Raw genomic sequence first — 26,685 nt, forward strand, 5'->3', positions numbered from 1 at the left:
GGAAATCCCAACTCAGATCCATACCTGTACAATAATATGCCCAATAATTTAAATGGCGGACGAAGAAAAATTTACAAAAAATAAATGATGTTTGACACGCTATTTGGAAAGGAATATGACGTTTTTAATGCAATACAAGGAGAACAAATTTACTTCAGACAAATTTCATCAAGTTCTAATGAAGTAACAACTTATTTTGCCAAAAGTTAGAATGATTTGATGTACATGTCGAGTAACAAGTACCAGAAGTGATAAAAAATTGTTTTTATGAAATAACATGCCACCAACTTTGAAATCAATGCTTTAACCTCTTTTCAGAAGAAAATAAATCGTTTATGCCTTGAATTTCTTTACTTTTAAATGAAAAATTGCTTTTTCATCGACTTGGTAAAAATTGAATATTGCCCATGACGAAAGCGACTGAAAGAGAGTATCGTAAACCACAGGGCGACTTGTTTTCGCTTTTGAGGGTCGGGCAAAGCGAAGTGACGGACGGGATAGCGACTTCTTTGCCCTAGTCGCCTGGAATGCATGAGCCCTGCTTTCATGAAAAAAAAATTTTCCTCAAGATTTTTTTTTAAATCAAATGTTTGTTTATTTACTGCAGCAAAAAGTAGCTCTAAACAAATTTCATCCATATCAGGAAGCAATCTCAAAAGTCTTACAGGAGAAGGGCAACAGTCACCAGTGGCCTTCAGATCTCAATATTGAATTGGTTTCAGTTTCCTGCCAAAGGTCAGTGGTTCATTCTTTCCAGGTAATCTGGCTTTCTCCGCTATTTAAAACTGGCCGCTATTATATAGTGCTGGAAGGAATGTTAAACACCAAGGATCAACCTCAGGAGAATACTGTCCTAACAGAATCCATACATTTTTTAATTAAAATCTCAAATCACAGATAATGTGATGGCCATATCAAATAACATTCCATGAGATTCTCACTGCTTTCCTTCGAAATCTTACTTTCAATTAATTCTTCAAAAGTTCAATTATATATATGGAGTATTAGACTATTTTATGGTCTGTTCATGGGAAAAAAGAAGAAAAGTAACCAGAAATGCCTGTAGGGTAAGAAAAGTCCAGAGTTCTACACTGTAAATTGAAAAATGTGCCCATTCCTACAACTTAGCACACTGGAACATACATGTCTTAAAGTTTATAACAAAGACTGTCAAAACTACAAATAATTTTGATTTTATCAAAGCCTAAAACTGTGCATTAGTAAATACTTCTTCTTCGTGTAAGTATTACTTTAATAAGTTCTGCTACTAATAATATAAATGAGATAATTATGCTACAATATCTGATAAATCTAGCACAGCCATCCAACATACTTCATACATGTACATGACTTACAGGGAACTGTTTACACCTATTAACACATAATCAAAGAGAAACTTGATCTCTTGTCGGATATTGTCAACTGATTTGGCCTAAATAATGTTTATAATGTTCATATTCTACAAAGAACCTTAGACTATTTGTTAAATTAATCAATTCCAGCTTGTTAATTTAATTGTGTTAAATAAGGCAGTGTTTGTTTGATTTCCAATTACCATCAATACTTCTGTTAACATCCTATATAGATTTACGGTCATTTAACACAGAGAAGTATTTCTATCAGGACAAAGCATAAAAATTGTATTTTACATCGGCAAATTATAGCGAAACAGTTTTGTGAAAGACTAAAGCAATTTATAGAAAATTTTTCTGCAGCTTTTGTTCATTTAAATGAACTGGTACTATTGATTTGGTTACCAGCAACTAATGTGTACATGTACTTATAAAATAAGTTAAAATGAATAAGCCTAATCATTAGATATACAGATTTAAAAAAGCAAGGAGCACAGTGTCATCTGTCATAGTATTTTATTATCATTGATAAAATCAATTACAGTGCATCAATGAACTGGAAATTTCTGTTTAATGCATTTTGTTCATAACTTAAGTTCTGATGAAGATTTTAAACATTCCATCTAAATTACACTCAACACTCTCTTCTATCATGTCACTTGTACTATTAACACTTACATAACATTCGTAAACTAAAAATTAGAGACAACAGTAGATTACTGATGTTAAAATCTCATAAATCCTTTATCATGTTTATGAAGATAAAAATCAATGTTAAAAAAAAATATATGAGGGAATCGCATAAACTCCAAAACGACTGAGTGAGATAGGGTGCATTGACAGGGTTAGTGTCTCTTGCAATGCATATGTTGTGTACAAGATGTAAGTTTGTACAAATTATAATTTGTACAGGGTTTTTGTACAAGTTATAAGTTTTTTGACACATACCTTTTTGCACCAGGTGGTTAAAGCTTATCTTCTAAAATGTATCTGTGTAATGTCTTAAATTCAAATGTATATACTTCAACCTAAGTTTAGTGCTATTCTCCTTGTCCTCAAACTGGAAATAAGGACACCTGAATGGTTTAAATTCTAATTTTATTTTTCTACTTATACCAAAATCATATCCATAAAAAGTTTTTTTGCGTTCTTATAATGATTTTTGTATCAGTGCTTAGTATTAGACTGTATCATGTAGTCATGGAAATATAAAAGAAATATTCTAAACAAAAGACTGTGTGCTTGCATCATCCATTTGTATTAAGCGGTTCATAAAACACTGATAACTTGTACAAAAAATATGCACAAATTATAATTTGTACAACATTACAATTTGTACACAACACATACATCACTCGCCATGTGAATCCGTACTCAGTAAATTTACAGATCAGAGGTCTTTTCAGGTTTCTACAGATCTAAGATGGTGAAAAATGTCAATTACATTGTTGTAAGTACAAAAGAAAGATAAATATTCTATTAACATTAATTGATCAATTATGTTTCATTCTTTGCTTACACAAGCAAAGAATTACAATTAGGCATTTTGAATAGAGTTATCTCCCTTTGCTCATAAGTGTAGCTAGAACATAGAGCAACATATGTCATGTGTACTCTAAAAAAAAACCAGTTGAAATGGCTGAAATAAAGTAGCTAGACAATAATGACTTTAGGGGTTGAATAGCATTTTTTTCTATCTTTACACCAAAAAACATTTAAGTCCTGTCAAAAAAGTCATTTTGATTAAAACTTTGAACTTTCCTGTCCTAGATTATTTAAAAATCATGTATTCAATTAATACTTCTTGTGATTTATTACAATTTTAAAATGTACAATGGTTAACAATATGGAGTTTTACTGACCTTGTTCCCTGTGACTACCCATAATGGGTGTCCTCTCACGTTGATATCCACCATTTTGTACAGATTCACTCTTAATATAACCGTTTACATTGATCAATTTACTAGACAAGTCTACGGGATTTTCATACCCGCCTTGAGCCATGTGACCATTTAGGTTTCTACGTGTCGAACAGACGTTTTCTTGTCCCTGATACAAATTTTCATCGTTTTGTAACATGTATCTTGCATCAGTAAAATGTCCACTGTGGCCATTTTGGGCCTGAGGTGTGCAGTGTTCATAATGTGGGTCTGCCAATGCTTCTATTGTGTATCCATAGCCTGCCTAATAGATAATAATAACATGATTACATGTGTATGATCTATAACCTGCATAATAGACAATACCATAATTAAAGCATATGTTTCCATAGCCTGCCCAATAGATAGTTGCATGGTTATAGCTTGTGTATCCATAGCCTGCATGAAGTGCAATAACTCCTGTAAGGTTCGATTGACAATTCCAGCTGTTGGTGACTTATTAGAAGATCTTATTTTGCTATTTATACAATTTCTTTCTATCAACTACAGTTTCCGTCAAAAATTGTTAAAAATTGTCTTTCAAGGGCAATAACTCCTATAACTGACAATAGTGAATTTCATCTACATTGTGTATATGCTGTCATATTTGTCAATGTTTGTAGACCTTATTTTACTGAACAATTTTTGTATAAAAAAAATTCTATCTACTTGAGTTTCTGCAAAAAAAGCAAAAAAGAATAAAAATCATCATTGAAAGCCCCACTTTTAAGGGGTCAAATATCCCTTGACACAATTTTTAAACTAAGGAACATTTTTTCATATAGATAGGATTTATCCAAGATTCCCAACAGTTTCTGAGAAGATTTTTTTAAACGTTTTTGACAACAGACACAAGAAGGGCGCAAAGTGATGGAAAAGTTCACATGTCCTTTTAGGCCAGGTGAGCTAACTAGGCAAGCAACATTCTTTTCTGATCTAATTAAGTCTTATTTCTAATTTAAATTTTAGCCTGGAGAAACCATGGTTATTAATTAGTTGAATTTGGCTTTGACCTAGCTTTCATTAACTGTGAGTACTTTCCATAGATACAATGTACATGTGTCTTTTGTCTTTTTGTGCTTCTTGCACATCTGATGAGTCAAGCCATTTTCAACGGACTTTTATAATTAGTTCTTCTTCTATTGTGCTGTTGTGCACCCTGCTCCTTTGGTCTCTGGTGGATACATTTAGTTGTCTCATTGCCAATCAAACCAAATCGCTTTCTTTTATATATATTTTACATTCAAATGGAATCATGATCTCCTTTCTAATGAATAGATATTTTTTAAAGCATTTCCCATGTAAGTGTACAAGTTCTAAGCCTCTACATGTAATTACATGTATATGAATGAAATATACTTATGAATTGAAAGTGTAATTATTTTCACTTGACTATCTACATGTATCACCTGGATGGAGGATAGAAGTGATAATATTTGATAAAGTACATGTATAATCACATTTTGACAAGCACCATATCAGTACATGCATTCTCATATATTAATGAACTATATATTTATGAAACAGAAATCAGACATTGTTATATAGAGTATACCATGTATACAGTACATCTTTGTGATGTGCATGTACATTATATTATGTCTACCGTACGCTACATGATAAACAATATGTTAACAAATTGTACCAGGCCTAAAAAAACTATTTCTTGTTGTGCTGTAACCCCACTGTCCCAGGTTAGGGGAGGGTTGAGCGCTCACAAACATGTTTAACCCTGCCACATTCTTCATGTGCCTGTCCCAAGTCAAGAGCCTGTAGTTCAGTGGTTGCCATATGCATTGGTTCATGACCGTCATATTTGTATTTCGTAAATTGTTTTGTAATAAGATTCTCAATTGAATTGTTTCATATTTTTCAGGTTGGGACCTTTTAAAGCCGACTATACGGAATTGGTTTTCCCGTTGTTGAAGGCTGTATGGTTGCCTATAATTACATTGTACTTGCATCCACTTCATTTGAACTTTGGTGGATGATTGCATACGCTCTAAATTTATTACTTTGGGATACCATTCAGCATATTTTGTTAATAGTGAGCAAAAGATAAAACATGCTACACAAAGGAACAAGTGATCAGTATGCTGGAGTTTCTTATATATATATTTTCTCTAATATTGATCATATAAATATCTGAATATGTTTATTAAACCTTAATACCACTATATTAATTTTGTTTTAAAGTAGGGCGAACGAACCCAGGGCGAACATGTAATCAGGGCGAACGGACCGGATACCATTGGCAACCATACCACATCTCCTTATTTTTATATTGTGTTATCGCAAACCCTGCCTAATCCACACCTAAGAATATTTTGTCATTTTTAAACAAGCACTATTAAAGTCGTCCTCTTTCCTTTTTGAAAACAGTCAAAAAACTTTATTTGCCTTCCTACAGATCATATTTTTTTCACTCATGTTAGCAAAATCACAGGTATAATTTTTTGGAGCCTCAGTCTACACTACATTGTAGATAAAAATGTTTGCATTATATTAATAATAATAATATATATATTTATCAAGTTTCTCCTAACATAAGGCATACAAGAACATTCTTTCATTTTAATTCATCAGAAACATAGGTTATATTTTATATCTTGTAAACTTCTGTGAAAACTGCATGACTTAACAAACAAATTTTATTTGTCCAAATATTCTATTGAAATAAAATTGCCTTTGTATTTAAACTTTAAATTCTGCCTTTAATTTAAGTAAACAATCTTTTAAATTGTTGATGATTAATCATGTAAATATCAACCACTTGTTACAAAGTATACAAAACCGTGGGAAAAATTCCCACGAGTGTAAACTCATTAGTGGTGTCTGTGAGGTCAACTTCTAAAGGTCAGAACAACTCCGGTGATCATTTTCAATATAAAGAAACTTTGATGAAATGATAAAATATTGCACAATTTATCAAATCGTATTATTTCTCTTCGTCAGACAAATAAAATTGAACATAATGATTGTAGACTCACCTGGGAAACATATAACTGTTGATTATTCATCTTGAAAATATCGGAAAATGTTCAAAAAGAAATCAATCAGTCAGGTGTTAACTGCATTATAATTCTGAGCACTTGTCCAAATTTGAAATATAACATAAAGTCAACACAACAAGCTCATCTACAATAAGTATCCTTTCATTTGCAATGAGTTACCACTGCTTTTGTTTTACTCCCAAAAAGAGTCAGATTCAAGTTGTAAATAACCTAGAAGACCCGTGGGAAAACACATTTGCATCTTTGATCGTGAGAACAATGATCAAGGGCTATTACAATCCACCCCCTCTTATCAACTTTGAGGAAATGGACCATATAGAAATTCAAATATTTTTTGGTTACTCTCTAATAGTGAAAAACTACTATAATAAATATGTCGTTATCTAACATGCAATAGTTTATACACATAAGTCCCTTAAATCAAACTAAAAACATTAAATTCCTGCATGATAAGCCTTTAGTAAGAAAGGAAGCTCATTAAATTAAACAGCCAATTACAGACAACTTCGCGTGCCGATTGGCTGTTGACTTTACGATTCTAGCAGGTGTTCCCACGGCATCATTCAATCTGGGACAGTCACAAATTTGCAAACTTCACTGGTGCACCGTCGAATGCAGCGTAATAAATGCCACAAACAACGCTATTAACAGTATTATGCAGTGTGCGATTAAGCTGATACTGACTGGATAGTTTTCCTCTTGAACAATTTACAGTTGAATATTTTGACCTGTTGACCCACTTTCAGAAGTTCCCAAGTGAGCCAACATCCAGTACCAGAATCTATTTAGTGATCAAAATTTAAGATCAAAACTTTAGATGACCCGATTTCAAATGCAAGAAATTCTGAACTCAACTACCCTTTTCAAGCGTAGTTAAACTTTTAAACTGTACACAATGATATTGACATTTAACTTTTGTAAGTTCATATTACCGGAACTTTTAAAATAATATTGTTTTTTCCTGTAAAATAAGTAAATGCTTTCAAGCTTTAAAACTACTCACCAACTGTTACTGATGCTGTCCTGGATCAAGAGGTCAAAACTTCAGGAAAGTTCATTCAACTTTAACAATACAAAAAAGATCTAGGTTGATGCTTTTATAGCATATCAATATCCCAAAGTATATTCAATCCATAAGTATCCTGCATTAAATTAGACGTTACAAATGATAAAGCAACGGAGTAATAAGATGAAATGCAAGTGGGACCCAAGTTTCAGAACTTTGCAAGATGGCGCATATTTGTTGTCAATGGGCATGCCCTATTTTGTACCTCTTATTCTCCTCAGTTGTTTGCAAGTACTAATCGGGTAAATAAGTATACAATTATAGACCTGTGGACCAAAAGGACTGAACGATTATAAACATTTTCTCTGGAAAAAGCGTCCATACATATGTCGCTACACTTTCAATATATTGTATGAGTATATTCATCCCGCATTGAACCCCTGGGAAAATTTGTAGAATTAGAGTCGAGGATAAATTGTGGTGAGAAAAATGGCGAGAGTTGTTTACAGTTGAAGCGAAAAGCAACACAAAAATAAAGAACATTGTGTAATAACCTGCTTGCACTAATTTTGTTATCATGTCTACAAACGACAATATTACCGCCGTTTCAAATGTCAATACCAACAATTCAAATAAAACCGAATCTAGCGAAATCCATGCTGTAATTACTCGAATTGATGACGCATCACCAAACCCTGGTAAGTCATGCCACAATTTTATAGCTGAAACTTCACCTATATAAATATAATAGAACATCAATATGTATACAGAAGACAGACACACAACTTGTGTTAGTGTCTTTTACAAATAGATATTAAAGAAATGAAGTGAAACTACACATATGGGCAAATTATAGAACTACATGTAACTTTTTGTAAATGCTTAAAGAGTAAAAAATTCTATTTATACATGTACTTTATACTATTTTTTCCTTGCCACACTTCAAACTACTTGTCTCTTAATGTTTACAAATGGTCAGAAAATTATGAAATGATGATATAAATTTTAAATTTATTATATTTTTCTGCTTATCGTTCTAACATTTTTCAGCTCCAGGAATTGTAAAATTTGAAGGTGGACAAACCTTATTCTTTCTGAACAATTGGTTTGATGAATAAAAGGAGATGAGGGGTATACATCAATAAGACACAGCATCCCGATGAAAAAAATACTTAAAAGGCATTGGACTACAGGGCAGCATATTGTTTTTAACAGTAGACTGGTTTCTTTACAACATCTCAAGCTCTAAATGTCATGACACAAGTCTATAAAAGTTCTTAATAAATTTAACAGAAATAATGAAAGAGTTGCAATTGAATTTGTCACCAAAGGCTTGATTTTATAACATAAATACAAAATAAAATAATCAGGCACATCATTGTTTTACCTGTCACCTGTATAAGAAGGATTTTTTTGGCATTCCCAATGAGGCAGTGAAATTGGTTCCCTAGTTTCAATCTTTCAGCTAATATCCTTTTCAATAACTAAACATGTTAAGCACATGTCCAAACGATCTCCAACTGAGGTAAATCTTACATGTTGGTCACATGTACACTTATACAAATTAGGTTTCAATTATTTTCTTGCAAGTCAATAATGTATCAACGATTTTTGTCTTGCCTGTGATGATAGTTGCAGAATGGGAAACATAGTGATTATAATCCGTTGTCTGCGTAAACTATTTGTATAAAGCTTTATTTTTCAGAAGGTTTGTCATATGTCCATTGTCCTTGACCTCATTTTTATGGTTCAGTAACTGCTTGAAAAAAAGTTGCAGTTTTTGGGTAAAGATTGCATTAAATGTTACCAAAACCCGGATACTGACTTGATATCTAAATCTCCCAAGGTTTATCACTACCTTTCATAGTTCAAACAAAATAGTGCTGTGAGGTGATCATTCCTTAGATCCTATCCAGTCAAATGTCAAGAAATTTATTAATGATATGTTATACTTAGATATTCATGTTACAATATGATGTGTATGTGAATTACCATACTTTTCAAGAAGAATTTTCTTTATTAAAATTTATGTAATGCATGGTGTATGAATCTGTGATAAAAATAGGTTCAACTACAAATGTACAATCATGGACAAAGGAAGATAACTCCAACTCAAATTTTTAATTTGCCTAGCTTAATACAATTTAAAGTTATATTTTGAGTTCACAAAATTGCAAAATGAAAGCATTCCTCAGATTTCTTACCCTTCAGAGCTTACAAGCATTTTGATTTTGTCAAGTGAAATACATGTACTCACTTATTATGAGTATAAGGGTAACTATATTTGGTATATGGGTTCCTTGCAACGTCTATGTGTCCGTCAGGTAGGGTTCCCCTGACCTCGACCTCATTTCATGGATCAGTGATCAAGAAAATGTTACGTGGTCAAGACTTTTTCTGAGATACTATAAGCTTTAGCTCAACTATATTTGGTGTATGGATGATTGTAAGGTGTACATGTCTGACTGGCAGGTTTCGTTTGACCTTGACCTCAATTTCATGGTTCATTGGACAATGTTTTGTTTTTTTGTGGTTTGGTCTATTTCTCAGATACTATAAGCAATAGGGCCACTATATATATATGTATTATGGAATGAGTATAAGGTGTACATGTCTCTCAGGCAGGTTTCATCTGACCTTGACCTCATTTTCATGGTTCATTGAACAATGTTTAATTTTTTTGGTTTGGTATATTTGTCATCCATATTATAAGCAATAGGTCAATTATATTAGGTGTATGGAACCATTGTAAGGTGTACATGTCTGTCTGGCAGAGTTCATATAACTTTGACCTCATTTTCATGGTTTATTTGTCATTGTTAAGATTTTGTGGTTTGATCTGTTTCTCATGTACTATTAGTGATATGACCACTATATTTGGTGTATGGAATGATTGTGATGTGTACATGTCTGTCTGTTATGGTTCATCTGACCATGACCTCATTTTCATAGAACATTGATAATGTTGAGTTTATGTAATACTTGTAGTCAAACCTTCATATTACAGACTTTCAACATAAATTCAATGATAAGTAAAACAGGTAAGACTTTTCAGCGTGTGCACTCTTGTTTAACTTTATTTGACAAATTGAAAAAGACTGATTGCTGAATGTAAATTGTTATCGAATATTTCTTTTTTGTAAATGTTTGAAACATTAAAAAAGCGTATGAAACATTTTAGGATCTGATGATGTAGAAGAAATGTGTTTAGAGGATACCACAACATTGGATCAAAGTCAACCAGATGTTTATTCTCCTCCAGGAGAAGATAAGCCAGTACCAAACAGTGACATTGTAACTGGTGAAACTATAGAAACAGATAAGTGGGCATTGCCATCTACCAAAAGAAATGAAAAGTCTTCTGAGGCTGATAAAGAAGCAAACAATAGCGAAGATAATGAAGTGTCTGGAGATGAGGAATTGAAAGTGAAATTACCTCCCTCAAAAAAAGGCATCTCTGAGATGTCAGACTCTAAAGATGACTCACAGATGTCAGATGTGTCTAAATTTCAAAGTTCAGAATCAGAAATTTTGAAATCGGAGACAAATTCTGAATTAACTGTGAAGTTACCTCCTATAGAAGGGGATGAACAAGAATTGGCGACAAAAGATGGTGCTACATTACAGGAATCATTAAAACAAGAATCTACAGATTGTGTTAATGAGCGTTCTCAGTCTCCTATGGATGACAAATCTAGTTGTGGCTCTTTAGAGGGTGTTTATCAAATAAAATGGGCAAAGTTTAAAGGCAAAGAAATTCCAATTATCACACAGAATGAAAATGGACCTTGCCCATTGTTGGCAATCATGAATGTTTTATTATTAAAAGGAAAAATTAAATTCACTTCTGATACCGAAATAATTTCCTCAGAACAAATGATGGCACATCTAGGTGAATGTATATTTGCTAACAAACCACAGGTAAAAATCTTAAGTAATTAATGAAATGCTTATACAAGTTATAATGAAGTGGAATATTGAAACAGATTATGTTGAATTGTTCCTTTTTTTTTTTCAAAATATCTTCTTTTATTTGTGAACACCTAATATAAGCAACAATGTGACATATTCGGATTTTACCTCAATACTTTGTTGAACATGATATTAACTGATGTGACTTAACAAAAAACTATCGAATCGGTTAGAATTGTTTAAATTCATTGAGAATTAGAGAAATATAATACCAGTACAGTCATTAATTGGAGAAGTTGATGTTTGAGAGGAAATACTGGTACATGTACTCACTTACTAATCTATCATCTCTTAGAAAGTTTCTACTAAAATTATTTTGGAAACCTTTCAGCAGAAATTTTCTTGCTTCATCAACATCGCGTACAATTGATGTCAATAAAAATTTTGGAATATATTAAATTATTTTGGTTTATATTACAGAATGCTACAGAGGTTGTGCAATTAAATTATGAACAGAACATGCAGGATGCCATGGCTGTAATTCATAAACTACAAACGGGTCTGGACGTTAATGTTAGATTTAATGGGTAGGTATGAAATACAAAGTCGTGTTAAAAATTCTTGATTACACGTACACCAAGATAATTGATATTATCCAATTTGTTTGTTGGTCCATTGTCTGTTACTTATGTTAGATATAACTCAGCTTTATTTTTGTTATTAAGGAATGATTTGATATTTGGTGTGGAAGTTTATAATGCTGAGATATTGCCTTGTAAGTGAGTTTCAGATTTGCCATGAAGTCATTTCAAATTTGACTATACATGTACTTTGAATTTTTATCATACCCACTGAGCATTGAACCTTCATAATTTTTTCTAATAACAAGTGGTGGTATACTTTGGACAATATTGTGTGTGTATCCAGCTGCATGCAGTAGTGAAATCAAGGATGAGATAATTAAACTGACCAGTGACCAGTATCACAAATTAGATAACCTAATTTTTGCACTTTTTGTTTAAATTGGTGCCCTCATTTTTTATTTTTTTAAATGAAAGCATTTGGTGTAAATAGAGACTTATAAGAATAATGAGGTGATAAAATATGAAGAAACCCCCATATAGACCCTCATTTAGTATTATTAGGATTAGTATGTTCATGTACCTGTCTTTTTTAATTTGTTTAGAAATAATCTCATAATTAGTTTAGAAATATTTCCAAAAGGAAATTAGAAGAATTGAGCCAAATTTTATCTGAATCCTTAGTCTCTCTTTCTGACAACCATATAACCTTAGAAACAACTTTTTGTTTGTTTTAGCCTAATAAGTTGTATAATAACATCATTATATATACAATAGAAAAAATTCTTTGCAATTTCCTCTCCACAATTGATGAAATTCATCCTAATTGCATATGAATTGTAAATATGATAATAATTAATTTCATCAATAATAAATGGATTGCCATTTATGTAAAAAACATCTATGTATCTGTGGTTTTCCATTAAATGTTAACAGATTGTATTGTTAATGTTATTTTGTAATCATTTATCTCAGTAGTGAAACAGATATATTGAACACACGTTATGTTATTGACATTAACTTAGAAATGCTGTGCCTCTGTTAAAAACTTCTTTAAAACTTCTGGTCAAATTAAATGAAATATCACAAGGGTGTATACTTTCAAATTGTATCTTAAGATAAATCCTTCTTTTTAAGTTTATGTTACTTTGATTGAGTCAATTTTATGGACAGACGTAAGATGAATGGCCCTTCATAAATGATTTTCGTTAGATGACCCTGTAAACTAGGGTTAGGTAAGGGATTGTTTGAGGTTAGGGTTCGGTTAAGGTTTGTTTACATGTAGGTTAGGGTTAGGTTTAAGGGCTAGTAGTGTTAGGGTAAGGTTGGTTTAAAGGTTCAGGTTAATTAAGTGTAGCCCTATATAGGTAGGGTCCCCTAAAATAACTGAAAGCCAGATGAGGTCAATAGAGTCTTCTGAGTCTCTGGTCAGTTGATTGGCTGTAGTTTTGAGTATATCTGTAACAACCTCATACCTTCTTTCAAACTAAGTAAGTACTGTTGATTCATTATCATTTGTTGAGTATCAATTTTAGTTGATTTTGTGGTTATAGGGAAACTTAAATGTTCAACAAAGTATAAATTGTCTTATAACTTGTATACAAACTTTTACAAAACCAAACTTTTCAAAAAATCAAATATCCACAAGAATGCATTGTTTCCTAAATCCACAAAAATAAATGAATCCACCGTATGATTCAGTGATTCATTCATCTTCATATAGATAAAAGAGTTATACTCATAAGCAAAAGTCACAAATCAAAGCTAGTCATTTTTGACAACAAAAAATGTGACTTTATACAGATGGTAAATAACAACCTTATTCCCATTATAGATTCTGGGTATTTTCATGCACAAAAATTAGAGCTTGCAATTTTATGAGAGTAAATGTGTGTTTGAGATTTTATCCTTTAAACCTATCTACAGACAGTTTGAGTTAACTCTAGAATCACCTGCTTTGTTTTATTTACAGAGTGAGTGAGTTTGAATACACACCAGAATGTGTAATATTTGACCTGCTTGGGATATCACTTAACCATGGTTGCTTGTATTCTATTTATAGAGTGAATGAGTTTGAGTGCTCATTAGAATGTTTAATATTTGACCTGCCATGGTTGGTTGTATTCTATTTATAGAGTGAATGAGTTTGAGTGCACATTAGAATGTTTAGTATTTGACCTGCCATGGTTGCTTGTATTCTATTTATAGAGTGAGTGAGTTTGAGTACACACCAGAATGTATAATATTTGACCTGCTTGGTATATCACTTTACCATGGTTGGTTGTATTCTATTTATAGAGTGAGTGAGTTTGAGTGCACATTAGAATGTTTAGTATTTGACCTGTCATGGTTACTTGTATTCTATTTATAGAGTGAGTGAGTTTGAGTACACACCAGAATGTTTAATATTTGACCTGCTTGGTATATGTCATTACCATGGTTGGTTGTATTCTATTTATAGAGTGAATGAGTTTGAGTACACATTAGAATGTGTAATATTTGACCTGCTTGGTATATCACTTTACCATGGTTGGTTGTATTCTATTTATAGAGTGAATGAGTTTGAGTACACATTAGAATGTTTAATATTTGACCTGCTTGGTATATCATTTTTCCATGGTTGCTTGTATTCTATTTATAGAGTGAGTGAGTTTGAGTACACACCAGAATGTATAATATTTGACCTGCTTGGTATATCACTTTACCATGGTTGGTTGGTTGACCCACAGAACCAAAGTGAGGTTACAGCCATTGGTAACTGTAGTTATAACCAGTTAGTAGAGAAGATTATTTCACAGAGAAGTTCAGAAAGTCATCAACTAGTCACTGAAGGTATTTTACAGAGGAGTTCAGAAAGCCATCAACCAGTCACTGAAGATTGGTTGTAAATGAATGTACTGTAAAGTGGTTCATTTTCACGGAGTTTAAATTTCATGATTTTAAAGGCCATACCTGTTCACAGGGTCTTGTTTTTGTTATTCTTGTCTTTTGAATTAATTATCATCTGCCCAAGTTCAAATATATGCAGGGGTGTTTTTCCTGATTTTAATGGCAAAATTAGCTTAGAATAAATCACTAACAAAAATTTCCCACTTTACATTACTACAAGTCTTAGAATTAGTCAAATTGTATTTTGGCCTTACCCTGAACAATTTTGAAAGTATCAATATTTGATAGCATTATAATAACAAGCACTCATCATCCAAAAATATCACATATGTTTATAGTGGCTACAAAATATGTGAAAAGCTTGGGAAGCCTCTTCAACTTCCTGTTTCTCAAGCTTTCACAGAGGAATTTTATATTTTCCCATAATGTATTTATTGCTGATAAATACTGCATGAACATTTCCGGCTTAAGATTTGTTATTCTGCTTGATTGAGTATTGTTTAAAACTTATTGATTAATTATGCATTGGGTAAATACACATCTAAATCCAGTTTGAACACCATAGTTATATGTAACCAGAAAACTTGACTGTGCAGGATGTACAAGTACACAGGCACATCCTGTCAGAATTGTGGACTTTAATTATAAATCTGATGCTTTGTGTGAAGAGAGTGCCACAGCCTACATGTATGCATATTAAGAACCCTTGGAACAACTCTTTGGGGGTCTGTAGGTGGCCTGTTGCAAGGCAAAATTTCTGTCCCTATCCAATATACCCTCATTTTCCAGTGGCAGTCAAAATTTCCCAAACCTTTCATCTCGGACAGGCCTCTATTAAAGGACCTACCTATTTTATTTACTGTTAATTTGTTCTCTTACTGAACATGCATGAAATATTTGCCACTGGTTGTTAAGCAACCAACAATCAATCAATATTTGACATCATTATAAAATTGCAAGCTAGATTAAAAATATATTCTGCCTGAAAACTCCAGTTATATGGTGGCTCTAATGTTTGCCTAGAAGATATTAGATTAATAGAAATAATAAAAGTGAGGAAAAAGTACCAAGGGGACAATTAAAAAACCATAACTCAAGTAAAGGCATGACAACACCATGGCCAAAGGAAACCATTGGTTTAGATTATGTATTTACCTCATGGTCTTTTGAGGACTCACATGATCAGTTTTGATAGACTTTTTTATTAAATGTACAAAGTTTCATATACTTGTATGAGAGGAGATGAATATATAAGATGATACCTGAAAATGGGCATAATTCCAATCGATTAATTGTTATTTACATAATGTCCAGTGACAAATATTTCATGTATATTCAGGTCGAGGAATAATTCTAGATAGACTGAATACAAAACAGTATGTTTGCATAATTTTTACCATTATACTATAGAGTTTGAAGCCTATGAACACAGATAATGGTTGACCTGAACAGACAAACAGACCTTTCAAACATTCATTTGAAAATGTATGAAGATAACCTTTTATATGAGATATTTTGTGAAATGAAGAAATGACTCATTAGACATATAAGAAACTTAAAAGGACAAACAAAGATTAAGTATTGTATTGATTCCCATTGTCTGAAAATTAATTATATTGTTAAAAATAAATCAGTTTATCATATCTTCAAAAGATTTACACAAGTTATAGATATTACAAAATACTTACATAAAATAATCCCACCAGTTTTGAAATTTCCCTGTTAAACAGGAAATAAAAACAAAAGTCATTGACAAAAAGAATATATATAGTAGTTAAATTTACAGGAAGAAATTATTATTATTACATAAAAATCATTATTGTTTGCTTTCAAACAGATTTTTATAGTGATATTGTTAAAAAGTTTTGTTTGAAAAATCAATTATATCTATTTTTGAATTGTTTGATATTCTCTAGTTTAGATATTAGAAGTTAATGATATAAAAAAAAGGGGATCTGAGGCATTATACATCAATAACATGATTCTACAAACTTAAAAACCTCAATTTAATGAAAAATATGTAAATTTTATACACTCTTGAATTCTTAGTCATGTAATTATCTTTTTCTTCAAAATTTGAAATATTGAACCATTAAAGATGTTAGATGTCTCAGATTATCTCAGATATTATCTCAGATATTATACAGTACATTTAGAATACCACGGATTCATTATTTCTTATTTGTTACCAATTTTTGTTGATTTCCTGGTTATAGGTAAACCACAAATTTAAATATTTAACAAAGTACAAATTTTCTACAGGCTTGTATGCAGACTTTGGCAAAACCACAAAATTGAATATCCAACAAAATTTAAGTTTTCCTCAATTAACAAAAAATTGGTACACAAGAAAATGAATAAATCCCCAGTAGCTGAAAAAAACTTCATACTTTGATTGAAGGACTTTATCTATCTTTCTGTCTATTATTGATTACACATTTCTGTCACATTTTTCCTAGCAACTACAAGCCACAACTCCTTGATATAGATTAACAAGCTCAATTAATTTATGCCAAACATTGTTACATGTTTTCAGTTCCTCAACTTATACCCTTTAGGATTGTTGTGCACTTAAATGAAAGTTTAGGTACATTTTCATCAAGTCACAGCTCTGGATCTATGACATGAAGCCTCAACCATTTAGTCCATATGTATGACACATTTTTTTGTTCCTTCAATGATCTACTTCCTGTTTTTCTGAAAACTTGTATCTTTAACTGCAAAACTAGAGACAACAACATTCAGTTGGGATATGATAAGCAATCATTAGCTCACAGTACATTTTGTTTCTTTTATTTTGTAGCTCTTGTTGCAGAAGGTTTCCTTGATAGGACAGCATCTCAGCTGACATACCATGGCCTGTGTGAATTGTCATCCACATTAAAACCAGATCAACTTTGTGTCTTCTTTAGAAACAACCATTTCTGTACATTATATAGACAAAAGGTACATTTTGTTACATATCTGATATCAATAAATACATAGTTAAATTTCATATCATTGCTGCAACATGTGCAAGAAAGCAGAAACATTTTTGAATTTGATCAAAGAAATTACAGGAATAGATAATTATTGAACTGAGATTGGTAAGTTAATGAAATTTGGTATGCATGGTTTATTGACTTTGAATGATTTCATAGTTTATATGTTTAATAGAAAATTGCCATTTCAAATTCGTTTTTTTAATATATTTTATCAAACTAACATACCGGCCAGACATATCTCTGTGTCATCAGTTTATTATAGATTTATACAAAAACTGGTTTCTCATGTCAACAGTAATTTCAATTTATATGTGCTTGCATCCAGATCCAATAAATTTCTTTTATTTCCTTGCCATTATTTTTCAGGATGAATTATTTTTGCTGGTAACAGATCAAGGATTTTTACATGAAAGGAATGTGGTATGGGAGACATTAAACAATGTAGAAGGAGACCATTACTTTGTAGATTCTGAATTCCATACCTATACCAAACCTACACCACAGGAACCAGTCTTACCTCCTGATGTGCCTGTTAACAGTGATGAGCAAGTTAATCATGAGTAAGTATATCAAACCTACACCACAGGAACCAGTCTTCCCTCCTGATGTACCTGTTAACAGTGATGAGCAAGTTAATCATGAGTAAGTATATCAAACCTACGCCACAGGAACCAGTTAACTTCCTGATGTGTCTGTTAACAGTGATGAGCAAGTTAATCATGATTAAGTATATCAAACCTGCACCACAGGAACCAGTTTACCTCCTGATGTGCCTGTTAACAGTGATGAGCAAGTTAATCATGATTAAGTATATCAAACCTGCACCACAGGAACCAGTTTACCTCCTGATGTGCCTGTTAACAGTGATGAGCAAGTTAATCATGATTAAGTATATCAAACCTGCACCACAGGAACCAGTTTACCTCCTGATGTACCTGTTAACAGTGATGAGCAAGTTAATCATGATTAAGTATATCAAACCTGCACCACAGGAACCAGTTTACCTCCTGATGTGCCTGTTAACAGTGATGAGCAAGTTAATCATGATTAAGTATATCAAACCTGCACCACAGGAACCAGTTTACCTCCTGATGTGCCTGTTAACAGTGATGAGCAAGTTAATCATGATTAAGTATATCAAACCTGCACCACAGGAACCAGTTTACCTCCTGATTTGCCTGTTAACAGTGATGAGCAAGTTACTCATGATAAAGTATATCAAACCTGCACATCAGGAACCAGTTTACCTCCTGATGTGCCTGTTTATAGTGATGAGCAAGTTAATCATGATTAAGTATATCAAACCTGCACCACAGGAACCAGTTTACCTCCTGATTTGCCTGTTAACAGTGATGAGCAAGTTAATCATGATTAAGTATATCAAACCTGCACCACAGGAACCAGTCTTCCCTCCTGATGTGCCTGTTAACAGTGATGAGCAAGTTAATCATGTGTAGGTATATCAAACCTACACCACAGGAACCAGTCTTCCCTCCTGATGTGCCTGTTAACAGTGATGAGCAAGTTAATCATGATTAAGTATATCAAACCTACACCACAGGAACCAGTCTTCCCTCCTGATGTGCCTGTTAACAGTGATGAGCAAGTTAATCATGAGTAAGTATATCAAACCTACACCACAGGAACCAGTCTTCCCTCCTGATGTGCCTGTTAACAGTGATGAGCAAGTTAATCATGTGTAGGTATATCAAACCTGCACCACAAGAACCAGTCTTTCCTCCTGATGTGCCTGTTATCAGTGTTGAGCAAGTTAATCATGATTAAGTATATCAAACCTGCACCACAGGAACCAGTTTACCTCCTGATGTGCCTGTTTACACTGATGAGCCAGTTAATAATGAGTAAGTATACCAAACCTGTCAAACAGGAACCAGTTTTAACTACTCATGTACCTGTTAACAGTGATGAGCAAGTTAATCAAGAGTAAGTATATCAAACCTGCACCACAAGAACCAGTCTTACCTCCTGATGTATGTGTTGACAGTGACCAGCAGGTTAATCATGAGTAACTATATATAAAAAAAACTGTCAAACAGGAACCAGTTTTACCTCCTGATGTGCCTGTTAACAGTGATGAGTAAGTTAATCATGAGTAAGTACTCTAAACTTGCACCACAGGAACCAGTCTAACCTCCTGATGTACATGTTAACAGTGATGAGCAAGTTAATCATGAGTAAGTATATCAAACCTGCACCACAGGGACCAGTCTTACCTCCTGATGTGCCTGTTAACAGTGATGAGCAAGTTAATCATGAGTAAGTATACCAAACCTGCACCACAGGAACCAGTCTTACCTCCTGATGTGCCTGTTAACAGTGATGAGCAAGTTAATCATGAGTAAGTATATCAAACCTGCACCACAGTGCCCAGTCTTACCTCCTGATGTGCCTATCAAACAGGGACTGGTCCAAATAACAGATGTGTCTGTAAAAAGTCTGCTGTAAATAGTGATGAGGAAGTTAATCATGAGTAAGAATATCAAACCTGCACTACAGAAAAAATTATCAGTTGTAATTCAAGTTTGTTTTCATTGAATCACATGAAATTTTACCATTTCACAACTTATTATATCAAAGTCCTATAGTCACAGAATCTTTTAGTCCAAAAACAAGGCAGTGTTTAACACGTCTCAATTATATGCTTTCATGAATCATTGATGCAATATTAGGCACTGTTGTGTTCTTTCATTATAAAATTGAATGTTATTATGCCCACTCCCTGGCAGAGGAGGCATTAAGTTTACCCTTGTCCATTGGTCTGTACATCCAAAATTAGTTTTCATTCTCTGACTTTAGTTTGCCTCAACTAAATGTTATAAAATTTATACATAATGCATATTACCCCCAAACACAGATCAATTTTGAATTTGGCTGGTCTCACTTTCAAGGTTCTTTAGTTATGTCCCTTTGTAAATTGAAAAATTGCAGATTTTTTTGTATTTTTTCAAGCAATGGCATCTGTGTCCATATCTGTGTCCCATGGACACATTCTTCAGTTTATTTTTTTAAAACAATTATACAAAATGAAAGCAAGTGCATGACAATCACATTTTGCATGAAGCATTGAAGATACAATTGGCACTAAGTACACACATTCATGTCTGTAATGTAACTAATGTTTTGATTATTTCCAGTTATTTATTAGCCATGTCTCTACAACAAGAACAACAAATGTGTGCAGAACAGATGGAAATAGCTGAAGCTCCTCAACAACAACCACAACATCAAAGAACAAATTTATCTGAGTAAGTAATTACCTCACTTCAAAAATAATAACAGACACGTCTGAGTAAGTTATAACTTCAGCTCAAAAAACAATAACAAACACATTTGTCTGAGTAAGTTATAACCTCAGCTCAAAAATCAATAACAAACACATATGCCTGAGTAAGTTATTACCTCAGTTCAAAAAACAATAACAAACACATATGTCTGAGAAAGTTATAAACTCAGCTTAAAATACAATAACAAACACATTTGTCTAAGTAAGTTATAACCTCAAAAAACAAGAACAAACACATTTGTCTGAGTAAATCATAATCTTAGCTCAAAAAAACAATAACAAACACATTTGTCCTAGTAAGTTATAACCTTAGCTCAAAAAAATAAAATAAACACATATGTCTGATTAAATTATAACCTTAGCTCAAAAACAACAATGAACTCATTTGTCTGAGTAAGTTACAACCTCAAAAAAACAATAAACACATTTGTCTGAGTAAGTTACAACCTCAAAAAAAAAAAAATAAAAAACATTTGTCTGAGGAAGTAACTACCTCAAAAAACAACAAACACATTTGTCTAAGTAAGTTACAACTTCAAAAAACAACAACAAACACATTTGTCTGAGTAAGTTAAAACCTCTAAAAACAACAATAAACATATTTGTCTGAGTAAGTTACAATCTCAAAAAACAAGAACAAACACATTTGTCTTAGTAAGTTAAAACCTCAGCTCAAAAATCAATAACAAACACATATGCCTGAGTAAGTTATTACCTCAGGTAAAAAAACAATAACAAACACATATGTCTGAGTAAGTTATAAACTCAGCTCAAAATACAATAACAAACACATTTGTCTAAGTAAATTATTACCTCAAAAAACAAGAACAAACATTTGTCTGAGTAAATCATAACCTTAGCTAAAAAAACATTAACAAACACATGTGTCCTAGTAAATTATAACCTAAGCTCAAAAAAACAATAACAAACACATATGTCTGAGTAAGTTATAACCTCAGCTAAAAAAATTACAAACACATATGTCGGAGTAAGTTATCACATCAGTTCCAAGAACAATAACAAGCATATTTCTCTGAGTAAGTAAATACCTAGGGTAAAAGAAATTAAGGAACACATTTCTCCTAGTAAGTTTTATCCTTAGTTCAAAAAACAATAATAAACACATATGTCGGAGTAAGTTATCACATCAGTTCCAAGAACAATAACAAGCATATTTCTCTGAGTAAGTAAATACCTAGGGTAAAAGAAATTAAGGAACACATTTCTCCTAGTAAGTTTTATCCTTAGTTCAAAAAACAATAATAAACACATTTGTCTGAGTGAGTTATAACCTCAGCTAGAAAAAAAGTAATTACCTCAGATCATAAACAACAACAAACACATATGTCATGTGACTCAAAAAATGCTGCATACAAATATTGTTATCAAAATTTTAAATGTGAGTTTTTATATTTGCAAAACCTATCCAATTTCAATCTTTACAATGATAAAAACATTGCAAAAATTTCTGAATTAACAGTATTTAATGAATAATAACAAAAGAACTTTAATATCACTTGAGATCTGTAATAACAGTCATTGTAGGACACAACCTTTACAAAGTAAATAAAAGGTGATGTGGAGTATATGTCAATGAGACAGCAACCCAAATGAAACAAATAACTAAGACATTAAGAAAGCAATTTAAACTCTTTATAACAAAGAACAGGGTCTAAATTGTCCTGAGTCAAAAAGAAGTGAGTTTAAAAAATACTTATTTGAATGAGAAAGTGATAACTTCAGGTTCAAGTTGTAGAATTGACCACTTCCAAAAACTTATTTTTCTGGAAAGTGTTTTTACAGCAGCAAAAATGAGTTTTTACCTCATTTAAAAAAAAAAAAAATTATAGTCTAAGTCTCACATTAAAGGAAAATATTCTTTTCTACTTTGTTGCATCACTCTTACTTTCCACGGGAATGAATTTACAATGTTTGTTGACCTCAATAGAATAGTTCAGGGTTAATTTTTGTTTCAATGTGGAGAATGAAGAAGCTGTATCATGTGACATTTTTCTATGCACAATGATGCATTCGCCAGTTTATTTACACAGGTGAATTAAGCAAATCCAATGATTTAGAAAGATTTCCACTTAAGGTATTCTACCACACTTTTCTATTTTGACCCACTGATGCAAACCTACTGTAAGGTGACAGCACTCAAGTGGATGTGATTATGTAGATGATGTTGTGTTGATCCAAACACTGTATAGATTTCAAATGTTATCATGTGATTTTTATACGACCGCAAAAAAATCGTATATTGGTATGACGTTGGCGTCGTCGGCGTTGTCTTCGTCCAAAGACCCATTAGTTTTCGCACTCTAACTTTAGTTTAAGTGAATGGATCTCTATGCAATTTTACCATTAGGTTCAATACCAAAAAGGAAGGTTGGGATTGATTTTGGGGGGTTATGGTACCAACAGTTCAGGAATTAGGGGCAAAAAATAAGCATTTTTTGTAACTTCCAGACATAAATTGTGTTTTAGTGTATGGATCTCTCTGACATTGTACCACAAGGTTCCATATCACAAAGGGAATGCTGGGATTGATTTTGGGGGTAATTGCCTCAAAAATTTAGGAATTAGGGGCCAAAAAAGGGGCAAAAAACAAGCATTTTTCTAGTTTGCAGACAATAACTTGTGTTCAAGTGTATGGATCTCTCTGAAATTGTACTGCAAGGTACCATACCACAAAGGGAAGGCTGGGATTGATTTTGGGGGTAATTGCCTGAAAACTTTAGGAAAAAGGGACCAAAAAGGGGCAAAAAACAAGCATTTTTCTAGTTTCAGGACATTTACTTGTGTGTAAGTGTATGGATCTTTCTGAAATTGTACTACAAGGTTCCATATCACAAAGGGAAAGCTGGGTTTCAGTTTGGGGGTAATTGCCCTAAACGTTTAGGAATTTGGGGCCAAAAAGGGGCCTAAAAACAAGCATTTTTCTAGTTTCCAGACAATAACTTGTGTTCAAGTGTATGGATCTCTCTGAAATTGTACTGCAAGGTACCATACCACAAAGGGAAGGCTGGGATTGATTTTGGGGGTGATGAATCATAAGGGGGTTCGAAAAATTTGGGGGAGGGATTTTTTTTCCTTTTTTTTTCTTTAAAAATTTCCATTTTAAATTGGTTATTTCTGATTTATATATAAAAGCAAATAATAATGATATGGTTTGAATAGGTAAATTAAAAATTTTTAAGTTCTTAGACCACATTCATTCTGTGTCAAATATTTAATCACAATCCAAATTCAGTGCTGTATCAAGCTTGAATGTTGTGTCCATACTTGCCCCAACTGTTCAGGGTTCGACCTCTGCAGTCGTATCAAGCTGTGCCAAGCGAAGCATTTTATTGTATGTAAAATAAAATCAGACACAGGAAAAACAAACTATATTGGAATAAAAGTATAGCCGCTCTTCTATTATTTTATGATAAATTTTGAATTGCAAATATAAGACACATTGTCATTTCAGTGCTGAATTTGCTGCAAGGCTACAAGCTGAAGAAGATGCACAAGCAGCCCAACATGCTGCTCAACCACCAGCACAGCAGCAGGGCAACCAGAGAATGCCACCTGGTGGTAGTCAACAGAGATCTAGAGATAGGGAGAGACCTAGGGATAGAGATAGACACAGAGAAAGATCAAAGGAAAAAGATAGTAACGTATGTAAAGTGAAAGTAAAAATAAAACATTGCATGTAAATAATAACATATGAACTGCGTCTGATAGAAATCAACCTTATGTAAATGAATATCAATACATCTGATAACCTATCTCGCGATGAAAAAATCTCTACGGAAAGTCTGTAACTGTTTGAAAATTGAGTTGTTATAAGAACCCTACAAAACAGACCAAAATTCATCTTTTATTTTGTATTTGAATATACCAAAATCACTAAAAGTTTTATACAAGTACATGTATACGTGCAATTGCATAGGGTTGATTTTTACCTGACACAACTCATATGTTAAGTGAAAGTAAAAATAAAACAATAAATGTGGATTCATTTAACGTTTAATTTTGTGGTTTACCTATTCCCTTGAAGTCCACAAAATTTGGTATAATATGAATAATAATGAATACACAGAAATCTAACTGTTCAGAAAGGAAATGTATTTAGTGTACTCTCCAATAGTTTTTGCAATAGAACTGTTTCCTTTAAATATAGCAACAGGTTTTAGAACCATGATGAAAAAGTAGCAATATGGTACCATGCTGCTATAATGCCCTTTGAAAAACATTGAATTTTACAAAAATTGTCAATGGAAGATAACTGTGTCAAGACATAATAGATCTACATGCTCCTCATGTTATTTGCATGATAAAATTTTCAGACTATTACAATTCTTACATCCTTCCTTCCTTTAAGGCGAAGCTTTAGTATTAAGTGATAGTAGTAACCAACCTTTAACAATATTTCAAGGTTAATTTATTTTCTGAACTTGTGGCTCAGAAATGTATCCATCATTGGGAAAATACGTAATATCTTTGCTTAATAAAATATTGTGTGAATTGAATATTGCAGAGATTTGTGTTTTGTCAGGTAAAACACGGGTAAAGATGGCTCAAGTATATTAATTTTTCAATTGCAATGAGGGTGTAAGAGATCACATTAGTGATATAATATGAACACAAATTTTACAATAAGTGCTTTTTATTAGACCCAAACCACCCACAATATAAAATTTCCTTTTTTACAAATTTCTAAAGAAAATGCGACCACCCACTATTTATTAATTTACGTGCATCCAATTCCTCATGTGTTTAAATCTGGAACAGCCCTAAAGGAATTGAGTTGAAAATCACTAAACTTTTTATTGTTTTGCTAAATATTGAACTTCTAAACTAAAATCAAAGGAGTAAACTGGAAATGATTGCATATATATATATGTTTTGTCTTTTCAGTGTTGCATTTTATGATGGGAGTTTTATACAGCTAGATATCATTCATCTCCTAGTCATAATGGGACAGAAATATACAAGGGAGATAATCCTAGTCTTCTATTTGGAAAGCAGAGATGGCTCAACAGTCTAGAATCCATATAAAAGGATCATTGTTAACTTATTGTGTTTTTAATTGTTATAGAGTATGAAACAGGCATTTGAATTTGATTACTAGATGTAACTGAAATGTGTGACTGCAAGACATTAGTGATTTAGTAGTTCTTTTTTCGTTTCATCTGAGACAAAAGTCGCAAGTGGATATTCATAGGTTTTCACTATCAGGCATTAGGTTTACAATTGTGGATAGCTGTGTATTATATACCTATGGTCACCTGTGATAGCCAAAATGTGTATGGGTATTGCCTATGCCTATGAGCTAGTTATTTACTTTTGATCTTGACCTCATTTTCATCCTCTTTGTAAACAAGAAATAGTTCTTTTTATGAGGTCTGTTGTTTTAGTGTCTAAACATGATAGGTTGAAAGAATTTGATATTTGATTTTTCTTTAAGGAATAGTTGCACTCCTTTCCAGTTGTTTACTACTTTGATGACAGCTTGGATTTTTGTTTGTCAATGTCAAATAATGAGAGGGGGTATACTTTCTATGATATGACATGCAACATTTTGTTGGGGTGTAGATTTATTGTAAAGAATATAATTATGTCTATGGGGTTGGGGTTGGGGGGGGGGGGGGGTGTTAACTAGTTGGTTTTTTTTAGGGGTGGGGGGGAGATTATTTGCTTACTTGTATTTGTTCTTAGTTTTTAATTTTCAACTCA

The 26,685-nt window shown here is 32.5% G+C and overlaps 2 protein-coding genes across 4 annotated transcripts in view; one reads left to right on the forward strand and one right to left on the reverse strand.

The window, feature by feature from the left end:
• LOC127706976 (recombining binding protein suppressor of hairless-like) overlaps nucleotides 1-16,452 on the reverse strand; it is a 54,306-nt gene extending 37,854 nt beyond the window's left edge. Inside the window, exons 1-2 of one of the 3 annotated variants that reach the window (XM_052211720.1) lie at nucleotides 16,362-16,452; nucleotides 3,215-3,536 (exon numbers count right to left, since the gene is read on the reverse strand). In XM_052211720.1, coding sequence (XP_052067680.1) covers nucleotides 3,215-3,431 — 217 coding nt within the window. In that variant the 5' untranslated portion in view covers nucleotides 3,432-3,536; nucleotides 16,362-16,452. Of the gene's footprint in view, nucleotides 1-3,214; nucleotides 3,537-6,261; nucleotides 6,531-7,288; nucleotides 7,509-16,361 lie in introns of those variants that run through there. The other 2 variants (XM_052211719.1, XM_052211718.1) reach the window with 2 other exon arrangements.
• On the forward strand, nucleotides 7,682-26,572 carry LOC127706978 (ubiquitin carboxyl-terminal hydrolase MINDY-1-like). Its single transcript, XM_052211722.1, has 9 exons — nucleotides 7,682-7,989; nucleotides 10,473-11,212; nucleotides 11,684-11,790; nucleotides 14,426-14,616; nucleotides 17,477-17,619; nucleotides 18,024-18,217; nucleotides 20,813-20,923; nucleotides 24,434-24,623; nucleotides 25,867-26,572. Exons 1-9 carry the CDS (start codon nucleotides 7,869-7,871, stop codon nucleotides 25,879-25,881), a joined length of 1,812 nt encoding a protein of 603 aa, XP_052067682.1. The 5' UTR covers nucleotides 7,682-7,868; the 3' UTR covers nucleotides 25,882-26,572.
• Nucleotides 26,573-26,685: the final 113 nt, after the last annotated feature.

The sequence above is a fragment of the Mytilus californianus genome, unplaced genomic scaffold (assembly GCF_021869535.1).
Source record: "Mytilus californianus isolate M0D057914Y unplaced genomic scaffold, xbMytCali1.0.p SCAF_6, whole genome shotgun sequence".
Lineage (NCBI taxonomy): Eukaryota > Metazoa > Mollusca > Bivalvia > Mytilida > Mytilidae > Mytilus > Mytilus californianus.

What these genes read in the sequence shown, in the direction of transcription:
- LOC127706978 (XM_052211722.1), top strand. Translation starts at nt 7,869, where the DNA reads ATGTCTACAAACGACAATATTACCGCCGTTTCAAATGTCAATACCAAC. An exon ending in GTTAATGTTAGATTTAATGG is followed by an intron (nt 11,791 to 14,425) that starts GTAGGTATGAAA and finishes TTCTATTTATAG; the next exon opens with AGTGAGTGAGTTTGAGTACA. An exon ending in GATGAGCAAGTTAATCATGA is followed by an intron (nt 18,218 to 20,812) that starts GTAAGTATATCA and finishes GATTATTTCCAG; the next exon opens with TTATTTATTAGCCATGTCTC.